General features: G+C 44.7%; 1 protein-coding gene across 1 annotated transcript in view; it reads right to left on the bottom strand.

Annotated features, from left to right (window-relative positions):
- crhr1 (corticotropin releasing hormone receptor 1) overlaps nt 1–20,662 on the bottom strand; it is a 31,327-nt gene extending 10,665 nt beyond the window's left edge. The window contains exons 1-6 of the mRNA XM_085455291.1: nt 20,433–20,662; nt 14,896–14,986; nt 14,765–14,815; nt 14,376–14,495; nt 9,966–10,048; nt 1,374–1,480 (exon numbers count right to left, since the gene is read on the bottom strand). Coding sequence (XP_085311417.1) covers nt 1,374–1,480; nt 9,966–10,048; nt 14,376–14,495; nt 14,765–14,815; nt 14,896–14,986; nt 20,433–20,456 — 476 coding nt within the window. The 5' untranslated portion in view covers nt 20,457–20,662. The remainder of the gene's footprint in view (nt 1–1,373; nt 1,481–9,965; nt 10,049–14,375; nt 14,496–14,764; nt 14,816–14,895; nt 14,987–20,432) is intronic.
- Nucleotides 20,663–21,229: the final 567 nt, after the last annotated feature.

The following is a 21,229-nucleotide window of genomic DNA, read 5'->3' as shown; positions in this document are numbered from 1 at the left end:
CTATAGGTTTTTGTCTGTTGTCAGCAAACAAATTTACAACAGTTTTTTTCTCTCTAATATCCTATCCTTAAACAGGACCAGTGCACTGTACCTGCTGACCTGAGGTCTGAATTCAGTCATCACATCTAGCTTCAAACCTTGAACAGCAGCAATAAAAACTCAAAGTGTCCAGAGCAGGTAATGTTCTCAGTTTCCATATTTTTCAGACTATAAGGTGCAGTATCAATGAACGGATCTATTTTCATACATAAGGTGCATTAAGCGAAACAAAAAGTGACTGATAGCCTTAAGTCTGAAATCTACTTCATAAGCATGTAGCATCCTAACAGCTAGGTGTTCCAGGTGTGCCAGGTCCTTATACACACACCATAATATTACGTTGAAGCACAGTACGTATCACTCCACGAGGCTCCTGACTATGGTAGCCGTGATGCTCCGACAATCCATCAAGCGGTGCGGCTTTGTAGCTTACCAAAGTCATATTAAAACATTTCTTGACAGATTTTTGAGCGCCGTGTACCACATAAAATTGGTTTGAGGTCAGTAAGCACAACCAGAATTCATACTTAAGACGCACTGTCGATTTATGGTCGATAATGGTGTTGTCACAGGATGTGCATGTGGTGTTCTGCTTCATTCAGACATGATGCTGAGTCTCGCCACTCTGCTGGAAACATGGAACACACACCTGAACACCTGATCGGCCAATCATATTCATTCACTCTGATCTGATTTCCACGCCTCCTTCATCGGGCTGTGGGACAGGAAGCTACAATGTTTCAGTGGTTCCAGCCATCACCTTGGAAACAAACAGCAGCACTGAGCGTGCTCAGTAATAAACTATCACCTGGAATTCAAATGTTTGCGTGCACTAAATTGATTAAGAATTTTCTGTGGCACGTATCTCACCCTTTTTACTACAATGTTGCATTTTATTTGCATACTTCGCTGTTCTTTAGAGATTTTTTTTATCACCATGTTGTAACATCAGGTTGCGCTCACAGAGATTATTTTCTGTGGAAGAAGAGTCATGTGACCCACGAAATGCCCCTTTGTGATTGGTCAGATGCCCTCCATGTGAATGTGCAGGATTAGTGAGTTGATAACTAGCTTTGTGTGAGCGCCATTGTAAAGGTGAGTCCAGATGATGGAAGGATATCATGGGTTTGTTTAATCTTCTTCATGGTACAGTCACCTGCATTACCCTCACCGTCCACAAGGGGGCTGGACCTGTGCTCCTTTCTTTGTGAGGATGCGCATAACTGATCCTTTAACCTGAACCAGGAACTGAAGCTTAACCCTTCAGCTGTCCTCACAGCAAGCGTGCGACATGTCTTCAGACAGGTGTACACACAGACAAACAGGTGCATTACCTGAGCCTCATGAAAAGCGTGAAGGCAAGCAGCAGCGCTCCCAGAGAGATGCAGTGGCCCAAATAGTTGATGATGACAGCCACCTGATAGTGAACTTTACTCTTCCTCTGAAACAGGAAGTAGAGCGAGAAAGGACAACCTGTCAGATCTGACCCATGACTCCAGAAACAACCAAGCAGTTCAACAGTTTCATGTTTTCATCTTTATTATAAAATTCTGAGCTCAGTCTCCCCCCATCATGAAAATGTCTGAAAGAGTAAAACTAGAACAGGTTCAAAGGTCATGGAGAAAAGGCCCCGCCCACTGAGCTCACATTTTTCCTGCTCCTCTAGATGAAGGTACAAAGCTGAAGGTTTATCTTAATCAGTGAAACAAAGGAGGAAAGAGCTTCAAAGAAGTCCCACCCACAGTCAGGTGACCCAGCAAAGGCCCCACCCTCCCATAATCCACCAGCACAAGTATCATGTTCTAATATGTGTAAATGGGATATTTCTTCAATATGTGCTGGAATGAAATCAATCAGCCAATCCATCAACTAGTAAACATTCTTCATAAACAGCTCCCTGAGACTCGACCACAGCATATCTGAGGTCATGTCTTTGACCTTTGATCTCTCCTTGGATCCTATAGTCTTGACCTATAAAAAAATAATTCCCACCTGGTTGGTGAAGGTTTTTATCTGGAGCTGGTGAAGGAGCTCATGTTCTCTAAGACCTCTGTAGCAGTAGTTCTCAAACTGTGGTATGCATACCACTGGTGGTATGTGGGCTCCCTCTAGTGGTATGTGGGAGGTCTCCAAAAATTTTTTTAAGATTAAATAATATACAATACCATGTTCTGAGTGAGGGATTTAAGATGAAATGAAGACAGAAAACTAAACAGCAGTGACGTTTGTAGGGTTACTGAAGTTTGGATGGGTTAGGAACAAATGCAATTGCATGGCAGGACGCTGTACACGGACCAAACTTCAGTCAGGAGAACAACTGAACAATTGAGATAACCCAATTCAAATTCAAATTTTTATTTGTCACGTACACAGTCATACACAGTACGATATGTAGTGAAATGCTTGGACAACTGCTCGTGACCTAAAGAAAACAAAAAAGGAAAAGGCTATGAATAAGATAGGAAATAAATATGAAAAATTAAAAAGGGTAAATTTAACTAGGAAGGAATAAAATAGAAATTAAGGTTAAAAATGAAATAACTGTACAACACAAATTAGAATGAAGGGTAAATTTAACTGGGAAGAATAAGATAAAATATATAAATTAAAGTTGAAAATAAAATAACTGTACAACAAAATACACAATATAGAACTATATAAGAATGTATGAAGAAATCTAAATATAAATAAATATATACACAATAACAGCAGCTGTACAAGTATTAACCGGAAATGAAGAATATAGTGACCAGTGTTGTGCAAAACCAAAGTCCAGAAAGTCCAGTGTGTGTGTAAGAACTGTATGTGTGGGTCAGTACTGTGTGGTGGTGTGATTGAGAGACCGTATCGCCACAATACGAGGTTAGTTTAGGTTATGTTTCTGTTCAGAGTCGCAGCTTTCACATGAGATGCTGAGGTGTAACGGGGGTCATGCCCTTTACAAAATCTATCCAATAATCAGTTTACAATCACATCCTTTCTCTGTGTGCATGTTTCCATAGCAACATGTTGTTTTCATTTAGATGATTAAAAATTATGCCAAACGTGTAATCAAAACAACTATGTGTTTGTGCCGTAATAATAATGAACAGTTATGCAACTTTCCTTTCATGCTCAGCCTCGTTGCACTGTAAACACACACGCACACCTTGCTTGTTAATTACGGTCTGTGATTGACCAGCAGCCAGCTCTTCTGGCCAATCACAGGAGAGCAGGAAATGGGTGACAGATTGTCTCAGTGGGAGATGCTCTCTCCTCTCTCTCTCTCTCTTTCTCTATCACACACACACACACACACACACACACACAAAGCAGACCACATGACATTACATATGGACTTATAGACACACACACGTTGTTCTTTGTGCCTTTGTGAGGACCCCAGGGAAACGCTGCCCACAGCAAATGGACCAGCTTCCCACCTGGACCTCAAAGGGATCTGCCCCCTTAGTGCTCACACACACAGAGGCTCCAGATGGTTCTCGCTCTCTGAGGACTCATTCACACTGACGTTTGATCACTCATGTTCTCACACTTGTCACTGACTGTTTCAGTTTATTCTGTGTGTGTGAGAGGGTGTGTGGATCAGGAGAATGCAGAAAACTTGTTAAAATCAAACAAAGGTTACAAATCGATGCTGTGTGGCTGAGAGGGCAGAAATCATGCTTCAGTGACTTCCTGCCACCTGCAAACACCTGACCTCTGTATTAAGCAGAGTACATTCCAGCTTAACTCATCGGTTCTCATCTCCATGGTAACTAAAGCTGGTATAGGTCATGTGCTAGATTAGAGATCAGTAGGTCTGCTGAAGGTTCATGGTGATATGAGGAGCTTGGTAAAAAAAGGTCTGGACTTTAAGTTTCTTGAAGGTGTTTCATCCAAGAAGCTTCTTCAGTTCTAAGAGCAAATGATGCAGAGTCACTAAGGGGGTCACTGACCCACTATTGATCAGTGAGTATAGGGGTGGGATTTAATAAGTTTTCTTCGTCCCACTCCTTTTCAGGTAATTTTTGTTTTTGTTTTGTGCACTTTATGTTCAATATATGTATTTCTGTTGTGCCTGAAATGAACAAATAAATGAATGAATCTATCTAATCACATGAGCCAAGGTGTGAAAACAGGTGTGGGTCACTACCAGCCGAGGTTGTGAGACCTTGCCCCACCCTATCATGTGATTTCCTCAGGTGAAATGACCCAGGATGTGAGTGGGCTGTTGTCAATAGGAAAATTGTACTTAGTAGTCAGTATAATCTTTTAATGGTGTAAGTTTGCATATGGTAGAATACTGCATGTAATCATTTGTGTTTAGAAGTATATAGTTGGTGGCATATTGAAAGAATGTCTCATCCTAGGAGGTCTGTGACATTCCAGGGTGTTCTGGCTTCACCCCCACATCCTAGGAGTATGGGAGAGGTCGTACCTTGTCTTATTGTTTTACGGTAGGATTAACGTAGCTATATCTGTTCTAGTCTAAGTGCTTTTTGTTTAGATGAAGTCGTTTATGGGGTCTCACACACACACACACACACACACACACACACACACACACACACACACACACAAGCACCCACTGAAGTATAAATAAAGACCGGGGCAGTTTCTCAGTGCGAGTCCCAGTTCTGGAGACTGCCCTTGCTAGCAAGAAGTTCTGTGTGTTTCTCTTCTCTGAGTCTCTACTGAAGAAGTGCTTTAGAGTATATCTCTTAACAGCTGTAGCGTCCAGATTACTTACGTAGTCAGCTAATCCGTTCAACTGATATAAGATGTGGTAAGCTGAACAGAGCTTCAACCGTCTGTTTGTTGAAAAATAGTAATGGACCGCATTTACTTGTTAGTAACTGTAACGGCGTTGTAACGACAGGAATAGTAATTAGTTAGATTACTCGTTACTGAAAAAAGTAACGCCGTTAGTAACACCTTACTCCCTGCCGGTAACTGATGCCCTCAGGGGTCGGTGCGTTGGTATGTACCAGCACACTCCCGGTGGCTACTTGGCGGGTCCTGGTGCCTCTTCCGGGGCAAAGGGGGCCCTCGGGCCTCCGGCCTCTGGGCCTGCGGCTCGGCTCACTCTGGCACAGCTGGCGGGCACGCCAGTGCAGCCCCCTCTGGTTTCTGCTCCGTGGCTACTGGGTGACCCCTTGTCTGGGGCTCTCCTCAGCTCTTCCCAGGAGGGTGGCACGGATGCCCCCCTGGTGCTCCTCCTTGGGCTCTCGCACTCTGGGGCCTCTACATGTCTGGATCTCCTCCATGCCAGCTTCATGCCCTGGGGGCGGGGCTATGGCTCTCTACACCCTCTTGCAGACGATTACATGGGGAAACCTTTTGAATACAAGCGCGCTGATCCACACAGGTGTGCACACAGGTGTTCACTGTTCATAGACATAAACTACACCTTTCTTGGCTGCTACCTCAAAGCACATTGTGCGCTGTCGGTCCTGCTTGCTGCACAACAACATTCAATATTTAGTATTTACTGCAGTTTACACGTAGCTAGAGTAACGTGATGGTGTTGTGTTTAGTATGTTGCTCTGGTTTTTTTTGCTTGTTTTCTCTTCTTTTTCTCTCAACAGGTGATCCAGGAGATTTTTTTCTCTTCTTTCTCTTTTTAGTGCCCTTTCTCACTGTCCCTCTTCCTTTCTGTTTTTCTTTTCCTTCATCTTTCTTTCTCCCTTTCCTATCCTCTAGTCATGTCTGTCCCATCTGTAACAACTGAAAATAAAATATTATAAACAATAACAACAGAGGTCGATCAAATACCAATACGGCAAGGCCGTGATGATCCACTTGGCAAAGTAAATCCATTGGGTATCCTTGTTGGTCTTCAGACAACAATTCTGACGGCTAAAGAACCAAATGGGACAGGCCAAAAAAACGTTACTTGTAACGGCGTTATTCCCATCACTGGTTATGGCGTTAATGTCATATTAATGAGATTAACGCTGACAGCACTAGTGGGAACACAACGAATATGACTGCACATTTACGCCGACATCATCCTCGTGCAAAGACAAGTGGAAGCAGACAAAAACAACAAGCACGCATGCTTTACCCGAGTCATTTAGACAGCCGTTAGCACGTGATTCTCCTTATGGGGACCTGATATGTTTAATATGCTGCTGAGAATATAGCCCAGAAGAAGCGTATAGTATAGCTTTTATTTTGAAAGAGCCATTTCTCTGTAATAAACTTTCTTTTCCAAAGATGAGGGATTTCTCCATCAGATAGATTTTTTTATTATTATTATTATTTTGTTGTTTCAGCAACATTAAATTTAAAAACTGTACTTGAGTTAAAATATATATTTATAATTTTAATAAATGACAAATTAAAAAGGCATGAACATTTTTTTGTATCGAAAAAATATCGAACCGTGACACCAAAGTATCGAACCAAACCGAACCGTGAATTTTGTGTATCGTTGCACCTCTAATACATATACATAAATACTAGGGGTGCAACGATCCAATTTTATAAAAATAAAAATTGGATGAAGCTGTCTCTCAGTCTGCTGGTTCTGGCCCCGAGGCTCTTCAGTCGCCTTCCTGGTGGCAGCAAACTGAAGAAGCTGTTGGACAGATGGGTGGAGTCACTGTGATGCAGAGGCTTTTCCAGATGAGGCGGGTGCAGCAGATGTCCTGGAGGGAGGGAAGAGAGGTACCCACAATCCTCTCTGTTGCTTTCACTACCTGTTGTAACTTTTCCAGCAGGGCCCAGTGCAGGAGTCATACCACACAGTGATGCAGCGGTGAGGATGCTCTCCACGGCGCCTCTGTAGAAGGTGCTCATAATGGGGGTTGAATCTCTCGTTGTCCTCAGTTTGCAGAGGAAGTAGAGTAGCTGTTGGGCTTCGCTGACCAGTGATGCTGTGTTCTTGACCAGGAGAGATCTTCTGAGATGTGCACAGCCAGGAACTTGGTGCTGCTTACCCTCACAGGAGCACCATTGATGGTTAGTGGGGTGTGCAGGGTGTGAGCTCTCCTGATTTCTGTGATGATCTCCTTGGTCTTCTCCACATTCAGGGACAGGTTGTTGTTGCTGCACCACTCAGCCAGATGTTTAACTTCACTCCTGTAGCAGGCCCTATCGTTGTTGCTGATGTGACCTACCACAGTTGTGTCGTCTGCAAACTTGATGAAACGGTTGGAGCTGTGTGATGGTGTGCAGGCATGGGTCAGCAGAGTAAAGAGCAGGGGGCTCAGCACACATCATTGGGGAGCCCATGTACTCAGTGTTATTGTGCTGGAGGTGATGCTGCTGACCCGTACTGTCTGCTGTCTTCCTGTCAGGAAATCCAGCAGCCAGTTTCACAGTGAGGTGCTGATGTAACAGTGTTTATGTGGTATTATTCCACTTGCCACAAATGTCAGTGTAATGGGGAAACAGCCCCCCCCCCCCCTCAGTGTGGCTGGTTAGGTGAGGCTGGCTGCAGTAATCGCTGCCAGTCTGCCGTAGCCATACGAGAGTGTGCTGTGCGGAGTGGTGTGTGGCGAGCTTTTGCACTGATAAAACACCGTTGTTTCCATTCAGGAAATAAAGTGGCAACGATCGATCAGAGACTCCTTGTCTTCTTAAAAACACAAAGCAGAGTCGAGGAGTTGGTTTGGGCCGAACTGTTGCAGCGGGGTGATGCAGAAACCGGTTATACTGATCCCAGCAGATCCAGTTTAAACCACTAAATGAGAAGGTGTTTCCAAACTTTTTCCTGTTTCTCTTAAATATGTACCTATATATATATTGTTAAAGTGAATTGTTAAATGTTTTATGCTTACCACCTCTACATTGTTTCAAACTCTGTGTTCAAAGGCCCTCCCCCCCAGCCTCTCGAGGTTCTGGGGGGAGGCTGCAGTGTTTTATCACAAGCTCATCCCATGTGAAGATTCTGTTTGATGTTTGCTAACCTTCCTGCCCTTTTTATGGTTTCACTGTGTTGTGCATATGGTGAACCAATTAGGGCTGCCACAAACAATTATTTTGATAGTCAACTACTCACCAATTATTTTTGCGGTTAGTCGACTAATCAGATCATGCATCCGTTGGACGTAAAACGTACAGCTTATTGCACCAGCAGCATCTGCTCTTATATAACTATCATTAGCTTACATCTTTAAGTGTTTAAGGTGCTAACTAACAATAAAGACAAGATGATAGTTTAGTAAATTTGAATGAAATTTGCAGATTGTTTCGGTGAAGTTTAATAAACTCCTTGCTATCTAAAATATAACAGGACACTGGAGTAAATTCTGGAGCATCTCACACTTCTGATAATCAGCTGTCTGCTTGATGTTTATTCAGCTGTGTAAAAACTATAACTTTAATCTCAGCCAAACTGATTTACTCAAGAACAAATAAAATACTAAAAAAATATATCATGTTTAACCTGAGTAGCGAAAGACGGCGGTGGGTTTGAAAACGATTTGCCGGGAGTCCGCTGTTCTCACGGCGCTAGTGAGCCTAGCCCCCGGCTAGCTATCAAGCTAGTGGGTAACAGACGTCTCCGAAAACGTCGGAGCGCTTTTGAAAATATGCGGTGTCTTGATAAACTGAGCAGATATTTGAGGTTTACACAGCTACATTCCAGCCTGAAAATATGTTAAACGTTTATTTTGTGACCCAGAAAGAATAATAAGAGTAACATTAAAACTAACTAGCTCCCGCCATTTTTGGAAACTGAGCTGGGCCGCGCTATGAATTCTGGGACACAGCTTCTTCTTCTTCTTCGGGGTTTAACGGCAGCTGGCATCCTTGTACATGCAGTGCTGCCATCTTCTGTTTCAGTCCGTTATTACACTCTTAAATCCTGCTATTATTCCTGCGTCTTTTGTGTTCTTACAAAGCTTTAAACGACGCGTCGACTATTAAATTAGTCGTCGACGATTTTGATAGTCGACGTAATCGTGACTAGTTAAGCTAATCGTGGCAGCCCTAGAACCAATACAGGAATTGAACCATATATTGGGTGTGGGGGAGATTACCCCCTTTATGACCAAGGATGTTGTGATCAGGAAGTCACGCACACAGACACACACACACACACACACACACACACACACATTCTTGCACATGCATACACGTGCACACACACACACACACAGTGCCTTGTCTTTGTAACCATTGGGGGGTTTTACGGTGGGAGGTACTTGTGTTGTGTTGTATTGTGTACTGTAACTATCATGGGAATAAATAGCTGCGAGGGAAGCTACTCTTTGAAGGATTTGGGCTAGAGACAGGTGAGGAGCTGGTTCTGACCAAACTTCCCTTGTTAGCAGGTAAAAAGCCGGTTGAAGATGTTCTGTCTTGTTTTCCGTTCTTCATGAGGAATAAGTCTCTAAACTAGCGGGGCATGTGGAAACACAGACCCAACATATATATGTGTGTGTGTGTGTGTGTGTGTGTGTGTGTGTGTGTGTGTGTGTAGGTATGTGTGTCATGCTCTGATGACACCAGTATATAAGCCTGAGGCAGACAGACAGACGGGCGGGTGGTATGAGCATTCTGATGTCATCAGACAACACTCAGAGTGAATCTAAATCCAATATTGATGAGAATATCAGAGAAGACCATTATCACCCAGCAGACGTGTGAACACACACAAAGACACACACACACTGAAAGTGTTTTCCTGTCCCATGTATCATCTGGGGACGTAGTCGTCCTTGGTCTGTCAGAGTAATGACAGAGGGTGGGCGGAGCTTTAGTGATGTCACATCGTTACCCTCATTTTGGGCCCAATAACAAACATACGAGTGAAACCTGCACTAACTCCTTTTAAACTGCCACACACTGATCATGATTTCCTCCTTTAAAAGGACTTGTGCATTACTACCAAACATCGTGTTAGTTAAGGCTCTGTTCGGGTTTACGAGCTCATCAGTAATAGAAACACGGTCAGAGCATATTGATCAGTGATTGGCGTTGGTGCTTCTCACCAGGACGATGATCTCGGTGCACTGGCTGTAGTTTCCTCGAGCCGCCCAGCTGCCGTTCACCTGACACTCTCTGTAGACCCGATCTGAACACAAACATCAACGCGTTACTGTCAGTACAGGTAAAATACGAGTCACATGACACGTGAGTCACAGAGCTACAGGTTAAAAAAGCTGATCCCACCCGTGCTCACAAAGTCTGTTTTTTCTGTCAGCCTGTCCAAGTAATGACCTGAGCCGTGAAGCCTTCAGTCGAGTTAAACAGTTTTCTGACAGATGTGAACCACAGAATCCAGCTGCTCTCTTATGAAGCGCTTAACTAAAACAACACGTCCTGATGTCAAACAAATGATGACTTTATTCAGCTGTAAAGTCATAAACAAAGTTTTCTTTTTTCCATTACAGCTCGTAATAAAGTGGTAATAGCAGGCTAACGAGGGCTAAACAAGAACGTAATACTGTGGTATTTTGTAATTTACTATCAAATTAGTACTAGTACCAAAGTTATTTGGTACTAGTTGTTTTGCATTTTTGCATTTTTGTACAGCACTTTGGTCATCGTTGCTGTTGTAATCAAATGTGCTATAGAAGTAGCAAATATGTTAACAGTTGAGTAATATTACCCTGAAATGTATGTAACAGGGCCCGAAAACTGGAGTTAATACTGTGGAAATAAAGACACTCCCACGAGACAAAACCAATTAGTAATAGAAGTAATAGTAATTTTTGAATTAACCCTACTTAGTCCCAAAAGGTTGCTTCTGTTCACCTGAGACTGGAGAAGCCACCTGATGATGATGAAAAGTTTCTCCCAGACGAACAGAATTAACTTTTGGGATTCCTTACCTGGATGAGTGAGCAGACAACCCTCCAGCCTTAGGTTCCTGGTATTCTGCTTTGCAGTAATGTAAATATTGTGTTTAATAAAAAATGAAGTTGAAAAATCTTTTTTTCATCTTTTTTTCATGCCTAAAGATGAACAAAAAACCTGATTGAGGTTGTTATAATTCATGCATGAAAAGGTTAATAATAAGTAATGATTGAATGCAGTGAGACGGTGTAAGGAGCTCGGAAAGAAAAGCGTCTGGACCTCTTTAAGTTTCTTGGAGACATTTCATCCGAGAAACTTCTTCAGTTCTAGTACCAGCCAGTGGAGAGACCCAGATATTAACCCCTATTGGGACTTGTCCTTGTCCTGTCCCACTATTGATCACGTGCCTCGTGAGGTGGAGCATCAGGTGAACCAGAGGAAAGCTGCTGCTAACCCATTCACAGAGAGGTGGAGAATGGCTGCAATCACAGCATTGTACGATCGTGACAGATGTACCCTTGGGCCCCCTCCTCGATTCAGAGATGGTCTTTCCCATTTCATGTAAATGGCCTCCTTGACTCTGCCCTCAAACCAGCGTAGACTGCAGGGCCCTGGCCTGACGAGGTGGCTCTTCTGTTTGGTTGTTTAGTTTTCCGCGATGTATAAATCCTTGATTTAGATCCTGGAACTGACCTCCCAGCCCATTGTTCCTTGAGTGGGCTGGTTTCAGTCATTATGCAAACGTACTGTTTATAAGATTGAAACCTGCAGTCAGCTGAGACTGAAGAAGTCACCTGGATGAGTGATGAAACGTTTCTCCCACAAAACGCTACGTCCAGATGAACAGAATCAACATTTGGAGACTTACTTTGGAATGTCTCTAACAACCATAAAGTTCCATATCTGGTCCATCTTCTCAACGATTTCCTGGTCATATCACCTCTCCAGCTCTTGAGGTATCCACCCTGAAGTCAATTTTCACTGAACTTGGCGTTCCATTGTCAGAAGAGAAACAGGAGGTTTTTTTTGGCGTAACCCTTGACAACATTTAGTTCCAGGCTTCTTTGTTCAGAGAAGTATTAATGTCACATTAATTGTATCAATCTCGTCCTTCAAAACTTTCTCCTTGTTCCCTCTTGTGCTAAAGGACTGCTGCTCTTCCTGTTGGACACCTAAACTTTGCTCTGTGCATAATTGCTACCACTTGCGGCATCTAAACCATCAGTCCTTGCCATAATCGCTCTGGCAACGTCTCGCTCACAGGAATGGCATCACTTTCGTTTTGATGATCAGTTGTCCCACCCTGACCACATTCAGCTCTAAACAGATGTTGCTCCTTCATCTATCTGCATTGGTGGTTATTATGGCAGAAGGTGGTTCTCTTCAAAATCAGCTCATGTCTAAGCCCCCATGGTCCGCTGACCAATTACCTCAACCTTAGAAAATTCCAGCACACCTCACCTTCAAAAACTGTTTATCATTGTGTTTATCCACGTTTCTACCAGATCCTGGTTTCTTTCACACTTTCATCAAGTTCTCTCATTGTCTGGAGTTTCTCCTAATCTTTTCTCTGGCCATTCCTTCTGCATCAGTGCAGCAACACCCGCTTCTAGCAAAGGAATCTCTGACCATGGGTAGGCTTGTAATTGGCCGGTCATTACAAACCTACCAATTGTATATTTGCAAGAATCTCCAAGACCTTTGTAAAGTTCAATTCAGTTCAATTCTATTGCCTCAAGGCACTTCATTACTACTTTTAGGGGGTTTCCTTCTTTGGGGATCCGCCGAGTAGCTGCTGTCAGTCCACTATGAGGCCTTCCCCAAACTGCAGCATCAGTTCACAATTCTTCAGCATCTGTTGTCAGATCTAAATGAGGATGTGGTCTCAGCTAGTGAAATACCCTAGTTAGACAAGTAAACCAGCAGTGCTCTAATACGGTGATATAAAATGGTAAATGGCCTGTATTTGTATAGCGCTTTACTAGTCCCTAAGGACTCCAAAGCGCTTTACGCATTCACCCATTCACACACACATTCACACACTGGTGATGTCAAGCTACACTGTAGCCACAGCCACCCTGGGGCGCACTGACAGAGGCGATATGGTCCTACAAGGTCATTAAGATAAGATGGGGCCTGATTATTTAAGACCTTGTATGTGAGGAGCAGGATTTTGAATTCTGGATTTAACAGGAAGCCAATACAGGAGAAATCTGCTCTCTTTTTCTAGTCCCTGTCAGGACTCTTGCTGCAGCATTTTGGATTAACTGAAGACTTTTCAGGGAGTTTTTAGGACTTCCTGATAATAATGAATTACAGTCGTCCAGCCTGGAAGTAATAAATGCATGAACTAGTTTTTCAGCGTCACTCTGAGACAGGATATTTCTAACTTTAGAGATGTTGCACAAATGGAAGAACGCAGTCTTACATATTTGTTTAATATGTGCGTTGAAGGACATGTCCTGGTCAAAAATGACTCCAAGGTTCCTCACAGCGTCACTGGAGGCCAAGGTAATGCCATCCAGAGTAAGAATCTGCTTAGATACCATATTTCTAAGATTTTCAGGGCCAAGTACAATAACCTCAGTTTGATCTGAATTTATTTAAATTAGGAACAGCATTTCATCCACAGTTATTCCCTCTGACATGTCTGCTCCCTGACATCGATAAACCAGCTCAGGTTCTGGATCTGGTTCTGGGTCCTCAGACTCACAGCTCACAAACAGAACTGGACCTCATCATCCATCGATATCTCAATCAATCATTATTAGAGAGAACTGATCAGAATCTGAAGACAACACAACCCAACTCAACTCCAGTGTAACCATGGCAACTACTGAGCTGTCATCAGGGCCTTACGCCCCTGATCACCCACCTCATCAGTGCACGCTGTGTTTGATTTACATCAGTCTGATCAGATCAATACATCAGTGCCCACAGACAGACGCTTTATTAACATGTTACCCGATCAGATGCCAAATTACATCAGAGGCAAGATTTTTTCTGTGTGTGAAGAAATTATGAAGGTCCAGTGAAACATGAGCTCCAGCTGGTCTCTCTCTCACTCACTCACACACACACACACACACACACACACACACACACACACACACACACACACACACACACACACACACAGATGACTCATGCTATTAAGTTCGATTGGCAACCTAAACCTTTAATTAAACAGGACATTTATGCCACCCACACACACAGTGGATATAATGAAGACAGTTGGCACAGAAGAAGTCAGCTCCTCCTGGTACGGAGTGGGTGTTGGACGTCACTGAGAACACAGAGTGTGAAACTGTGATTGGCTGACACTTAATTGGCAGCCTCTGATTGGCTGTGGATAAAGATCAGTTGAAGACAATGGAGACAGAGTATATACTGTGAAAAACATGCCCCCTCTAGGAGAGAACGGTCAACAGCTCGTCGTTGCCCCTAAAGGTAAAAAAATAAACAAAAATCTAAATTTATGAGAGAAAAAACTCTGCCTGTGTCTGAGAGAAAGTGTGTAGCTGTCGTCACATTCACACATCAGAAACTGTCTGTGAACGTGTTAGCATGATAGTCTCTACATCTGAGCAGGTGTCACTTACTGGTGGTGTTGTAGTGGATCCCGTTGAACTGCTCAGGACACGGTCTGGAGACCAGCTCACCTGCTGCACTCCGAGGCCAACAGGTTCCTATCCCATCCACCGACAGGTCACAGTACACACCTGCAAAGAGAGAGCGATAGGTGAGAGGCAGGAGGACCTGTAGGGAACTTTACTTCATGAGACTCACCTTTGGTAAATATTATTGAAGTCTACAATGAAAGTTAGAGAATGACTCAAACAGGAAGCACCTCTTAATTTTCCTGTTGGAGTCTTAAACAGTACTGCACAGGTACACCTTGAGAGTACAGCCATGGCGAAAAGCAGAGTACCTCATGGTGATCCTGGTGCTGATGCTTGTCAAAAGTCAAAGGTGAGTGTGTGATACAGACCTGAGGAGTTGCTGACGGTAAATGTCTGGTTGAGCAGGACTAAGGTCCTTGCTGAGAGGCAGAACACAGAGAAGGTGTTGGCGCTCCGGTTTCACTGAGCACGTCAAAGGAAATCCCAAACAGGAAGTTACCTGTGAAGTTGGTCGACAGCAGGATCAAAGTTTCGCAGGTTAACTCAGCCGGGGAGACTGGCCCGCTCAGCGCCACGCACACGAAGACCACCTGAAAGCAGAGTTTCGGTTCAAATCGATCACATGACCAGCGGTCGGCGATGATCCAGCTGAGCGGCGCAGTGTTCGTCAGCGTGTTTTCTGTGTTTTTGTTCTAACTGACTAATAATGTCTCATTTATATGATACGGAGCTCAGGATCCTCCTGTTAATGATGCAGCTGCAGTCCCAGAATGCACTGCATCGCCTCTACGGCGATAATGGAACACAGAGGAGGAATGCAACGCTGCTGCAATGCACGCCTGGAGCGGACGTCCATTACAGCAGCGAGTCAGGTCGCTGAGCTGTGATTGGTCACAGCAACAACCAGCTGAGGTCAGCCATCCAATGACAAGTGGCTGGGTATCAGCTGGAAGAAGGAGGCAGATCACCTTCAGCACCAGAACAGGAAGTGAAGTAATGAAGACTGCACCAAAATAAGAGACATAAGCCTGCTTCAATGAATGACTTTCATTTTTCAGATTCACAGTTTAGTGAAACTAAAGTGTTTGTCTGCAGAGTCAGAGATGCAGAAACGTGTATCACAGAGCTGTGACTCGCCCACGCCCACAAACACCACAGACGGGCTGAACATCGGACCGCCTCGCTGTTTCTCTCTGAATCTGATCAACTGCTGATCATTCACATGAGTTTTCCTCTTATTTCCTGTTGGTGTCCATCTTTGTTTTGGTTCTGGATGAACAATAACATGACAGCAACTACCCAGAATGCACTGCGATTGGCGAGGCCTGTTTAAATCAGTGGACCTGCTACATTGGTACCAAGGTGGCGCTCTCATCGGAGCTATGTGCTGGGTCATGTTCTGTCTCAGGACCTTCTCTGAGGTGCTCTGTTTGTTTGGACAGCAGTAATAGTGCATGTGCCGACTCCTTCATATCTGAGTGTGAGATCAGATGGTGTTTCCTCAGAGGGCGTTCAGTCTGAGCAAATATTCAGCTCTCACCTGCCTGTCGTTCATCTCTGCCTCTACAGCTCCAGTGATCACTGATCAATCAGCTCAGTGATTGATCATCAATCAGCTGCTCAGTCTGCGAAAAGGTGGAGTCTTCTGTTAATTCCTCACTAATGTCGCCATGATTCACACAGCATGACTTCACAGTTTGATATTCAGCTGGCAGTGTGTCTCACACACACACATTCTCGTTTTGATATCTTAGTAAGGACATCTATGCTTACCCTAACCCTCAGCCTAACTGTAACCCTGACACGAAAACCACATTTGAGATTCAAACATGTCTGCAAACTCTGAGGACAGGCAGTTGGTCCCCACAAGAATGGTAACATTCAAGTTTAGGTCCCAACAGAGCAACCTAAACAGGTATACCCACAAACACATGCACACACACGTACACACACAGTAAATGTGTCGGCCGCAGAGATCTACTGTTGTGTCTCTGAGCTAAAATTAGATCGCTAGCTGAGTGCAGCACACTCTCCGTCTTCTTGCCATGAATGTTTGGATCTTGGCAGCGCGTTCAGCAGCTCAGTGGGAGGAGTTACGTCAGCGTCCTGCAGCTGCTGCAGAAACCATCCTCATTATCTGAGCCCGCTCTGCCTCCGGAGGCTCGTCCAGCCCAAGCGACACCGCAAATCGGATCAGTTGGAACACACACACACAGGGGTGCACTGTGTGTGTGCGATCTGATTGGTTGAGAGGTGCTGCTGGTCCATATGTCTCCTGGTATGGAGCCTCTGTGTCTTGTCTAACCTGCACACTTGAATTCATCATTCACCAGAAACTTGATCAGACCTGCAGCTCCTCAGGATCCTGAACCACCTTAGCTAGCTCCTCTGGATGTGGAGCAGGATCGGTGCTCTTCCCTATGACTGGCACAACTTCAGAGTTTCAGGAAATTTTAAGTTCCATTCTGGATTTAACAGGAAGCCAGTGAAGGGAAGCCAATACAGGAGAAATCTGCTCTCTCTTTCTAGTCCCTGTCAGGACTCTTGCTGCAGCATTTTGGATTCACTGAAGGATTTTCAGGGAGTTTTTAGGACTTCCTGATAATAATGAATTACAGTCGTCCAGCCTGGAAGAATGCATGAACTAGTTTTTCAGCGTCACTCTGAGGATATTTCTAATTTTACAGAATTTACTGCAAAACCTGAAACCTGAAATACATCAAAGCTCCGTCAGTCCACAACAGACAGCAGCAGACTGGCCAACAGCTGAGAGACTTGAAACTGTGGAGGCTCAGAGGAACAGAAGGCAGTGAAGGCAACATAGCAGCTCCTCACTGATCAATGATGAGCCACAAAAACAGATTAAAATCAAACAGATGTCAGAGCATGTCAGAGTTTTCAGAAGAAATGAAGCCGCTGTAAATGAGACTCATTCAGGACAATAATGAGTCTGTAACGAGCTTCCTCTGCCGAGTGTGAGTCTGATCAAACTCCTTTGATTGGAGTCTTGATCCCGCTCTCTGCACTCTGACATGAATTATGTGTGGAGGACACGGAGCCTCGTGACTGAGCAGCATAAAAAGAATCAGAGGATCGTAATGAGCTCGGCAAACACAAAGGAAAGCTGCCACCCACTCACACAACAGCACAACCTTTACACAAAAGCCAGTGGAAGCACTTCCTGCTGCAGGTCTGAGCCTCAACAAAGCAGAGGCTGAACAATCCGAGGCTGCCACGCACACAGCACTGTGCTATTGACCTGAAAGACTTTTATTTTGAAAAAACTGAGCCACGCTCCTAGAATCAGTTTAAATGGTCTGAACTGGTTTGGAATCCCGACGCCAGAAGAGGGCTGGACACTAACACACTAACACACAGACACACTAACTCACCACACCAACACACCAAACACACTAACACACCAACACAACACACTAACTCACCACACCAACACACAGGATGCAGGATGAGGCGTTATAGAAACAGCTTTGTTCCTCTCACTCAACTTAATAAGAACTGTTGTATTAGACTCATCGTGTCTGATGACCAAACATGTGTGTGTCAGGTTCACATAGGTGTGTTTTGTGACGACAAACGCCATCATTTCTCTGTAAAACAAATTTAACTGCAGGTGTAAATAAAGCAACCTGGACCACACCAGCACACACTAACAGACCACAGTAATGCACAATAATGCACAATGACACTGGTCTCTCGCTCTGCGTCACACGACTCCCAGCATGCACCTTGCCGTCTCAGTTTGCTCTGCCAGTACTTGAACCTCCTCCATGGAGAACATGGAAATGCTGACAAATGTGAAAAACCCAGCAATCATGTCAGGCTGACATGCACCCACAGCATGGCGCCAGCCACTAGGCTCAAAGACCTGACCCCCTCGTCTGACCGCCATTGTAGCCAGCTGTGAGTTAATCTGTTTATTTCAGAGTTCAGCATCTTCGAATCTGAATGTCACACAGAGCCGAGCTCTTACACAGGACGGCCTCACATCTGGGCTCACAACATTTTCCCTGGAACGTCCTGCTGTGTGTCACTGCTGGTTTTCCTCCCTGCTATGCCTGAGGATCGGCCGTCTGAGCTGAGCTGAGGGCCCGATGATGACTTTGTGATGATAACGGTTCACACACACGGAGCTTTAACCACTTAGAGCTTCAGCGTCCTTCATCATCATTAAGCAGCAGACTGCTCCTTTAATCGGCGCTCTCCTCCTTCATGTCCCTGTGGAGGAGTGATGATTATCACCTCCAGCCCACCACCTCCTGTCACAGCTTCAAATTTCACTGTGGACACACAGCAGGAGGCTTTTATTGTGAAGGAGCAGGCTGCCGACCAATCACAGTGCAGCTGTGGGAAGTTTAACCCTTCATTCGCCAGTGGTTGACAGAAAATCAGCTTTGTGGCCTGGAACTACTTCCTATACTTTTCATGTTGTCACCTGATATCTGACCTTTGACCTCCGCCTTCAGCGTGGAGCATGATGGACGGAGCACACAGATGGAGACAGGAGGTGATGCATGACGCTCGCCCCCTCACTACATCCTCTCTCTCTTCACTGTCATTACTGCTGCTTTGAACACACACACACACTGTGACACAAACACACACACACATACACACACACACTCACACTGTGACACAAACACACACACACTGTGACACACAGTGTGAGTGTGTGTGTCACAGTGTGTGTCACACACACACTCATATACACACTCTCTCTCTCTCACACACACACACACACACACACACACACACACACACACACACACACTCACACTGTGACACAAACACACACACACTGTGACACAAACACACACACACATACACACACACACTCACACTGTGACACAAACACACACACACTGTGACACACAGTGTGAGTGTGTGTGTCACAGTGTGTGTCACACACACACTCATATACACACTCTCTCTCTCACACACACACACACACACACTCACACACACACTGTGTCACACACACAAAAACAGCTGGCTGTACACTGAAGAGAAGCCACACCTCCATCTATACACAGAGTCCTTACAACTCTCAGTTGTGTGTGTGTGGTTGTGTGTTCTTTATTTAAATGCATACTGTTCTGGCTCTATCTGAATTATTGTAGTTTTATTAAATTGAAAACATAAATAAAGCTCCTGATCGTTGGAAATGTTTAAGTCGATTCTTAAATATGAAGGAAAATCAGCGAGGAAGTGGGCGGAGCAAAAACAACATAATTAAAGATGAGACTGACTAAAGCAACAACCAGTGAGAGTACTCCTAATATCTGACTCGGTCTGTGAGGACGTGACGCTGAGGCTCATCTCTGGGCCGCGGTTTGATCCGCTTTCAGACGCAGCTGGTTCCCGCCCATCAGGAACCTGAATTGCTGTTTGGTTTTCATCCAAAGTTTGAGTAGAGCTGCACATTCCAGTGTTTCACAGAAGCTTCAGTCACAACATGGAGCGTTCATCTATCAGAGTGCTTTGCGCTCTTGATGTCAGATCATTGACATCACTTCCTGCAGCAGCGTCACAGTGTTTCTCAGACAGAAACGCATGTGTGCTGCTGGGTTTGGGAGGTGCATAGACTTAACCTACTTCTGACCTTTGCATCACACAAGTGTGAGACACGACAAAGATTATTCCTCCTTTCAATAAACTTTGTTCTGAGTTTAGGAAAAAAAACTTCAAACTTGATGAAAACAAAAAGACATCAGTAAATCTGATGTCACCCAACTTTCCAGATGTTTCCAGCTGGACAGCTGTGAGGAGGATCAGCTCACCTCCTGCAGGCAGTGAATTAACACTGAGCATGCTCCAAAGATATCCTGCTACTAAATTATAGTCAGAATTTCAAAATGAAAGCCACAATTAATTTAAAAAAAAACATCGTTAATGGGGGAAACCTTTATTTTGAAACCCCTCTGAATTATGGCCGTTCGTTCACAATACGGCACACACTTTAAAGTTGAGAGGGTGCACGCGCAGCACGGAACTGTGCACACGCACACGGCCCCCTACCTGACTCAGTAGTTTCCGGTCCATCTCCGTCACTCATTCATCCACTCGGACGCGCGCGCTCTGGCATGCGCCTTCCTGCAGCTCACATTGGTGCCCCGCGCGCTCCGGTCCGGTTTAGATCCCAGAACATGTCAGTCCGAGCCGAGCCGGGCCAGGAGTCCGGGTTAGCACGGCTCTGTCCCGGTCCGCTCCAAGGTGCTCTCATCCACACTGACCGACTGAGGAGCGCGTGCTGGCAGTAAGGAGGCTGCTGTAGAGCTCCAGCCAATCAGAGGATAGTGCGAGAGGGAGAGATGGGGGGGGGGGGGGGGGGGCGGTTAAGAAACCATCAAACATAGAGATCAAAAATCGATTAATCAAAGAGAACAACCACCAGTGGGTCTGTGTGTGTGTGTTTTGTCAGGTGTGTGTGAGATAGAAAACAACTGAAACCGGATGAAACCTTTTCATTGTGATGGATTATTGATCGATCGCTTCTCTCTGAGCTGATCGTGGTGAGCTGGCGGCCGAGTGCCGATCACGGCTGGACTGGGACAAAAAAATCGGCCCGGGCATTTTGACAGAGACCGGCCCACCAGGTATTATAGGAAAAACCATAAAGCCTTTGAATGAAAACAAACGCTGTTGTCACAGTGATGTACACTGTGTTGTTGGTATATATGTATCAGTCTAATAAACTTAAACCTACACCATCCTCCCTATTCTGGTATTCTAAACAGTACCTGGAAGCAGACTGCTTGGTCGAGTTAACCTCCTGAACTATCTACAACACATGGTGAAAACCTGAAATTAAGACA

The sequence above is a fragment of the Copadichromis virginalis genome, linkage group LG4 (genome assembly GCF_057382275.1).
Source record: "Copadichromis virginalis isolate Kocher_CV1m ecotype Utaka linkage group LG4, C_Virginalis_male_GT1.1, whole genome shotgun sequence".
NCBI lineage: Eukaryota > Metazoa > Chordata > Actinopteri > Cichliformes > Cichlidae > Copadichromis > Copadichromis virginalis.
The sequence above is the reverse complement of the archived record's forward strand: the minus strand, read 5'-3'. Positions and strand labels throughout refer to the sequence as shown.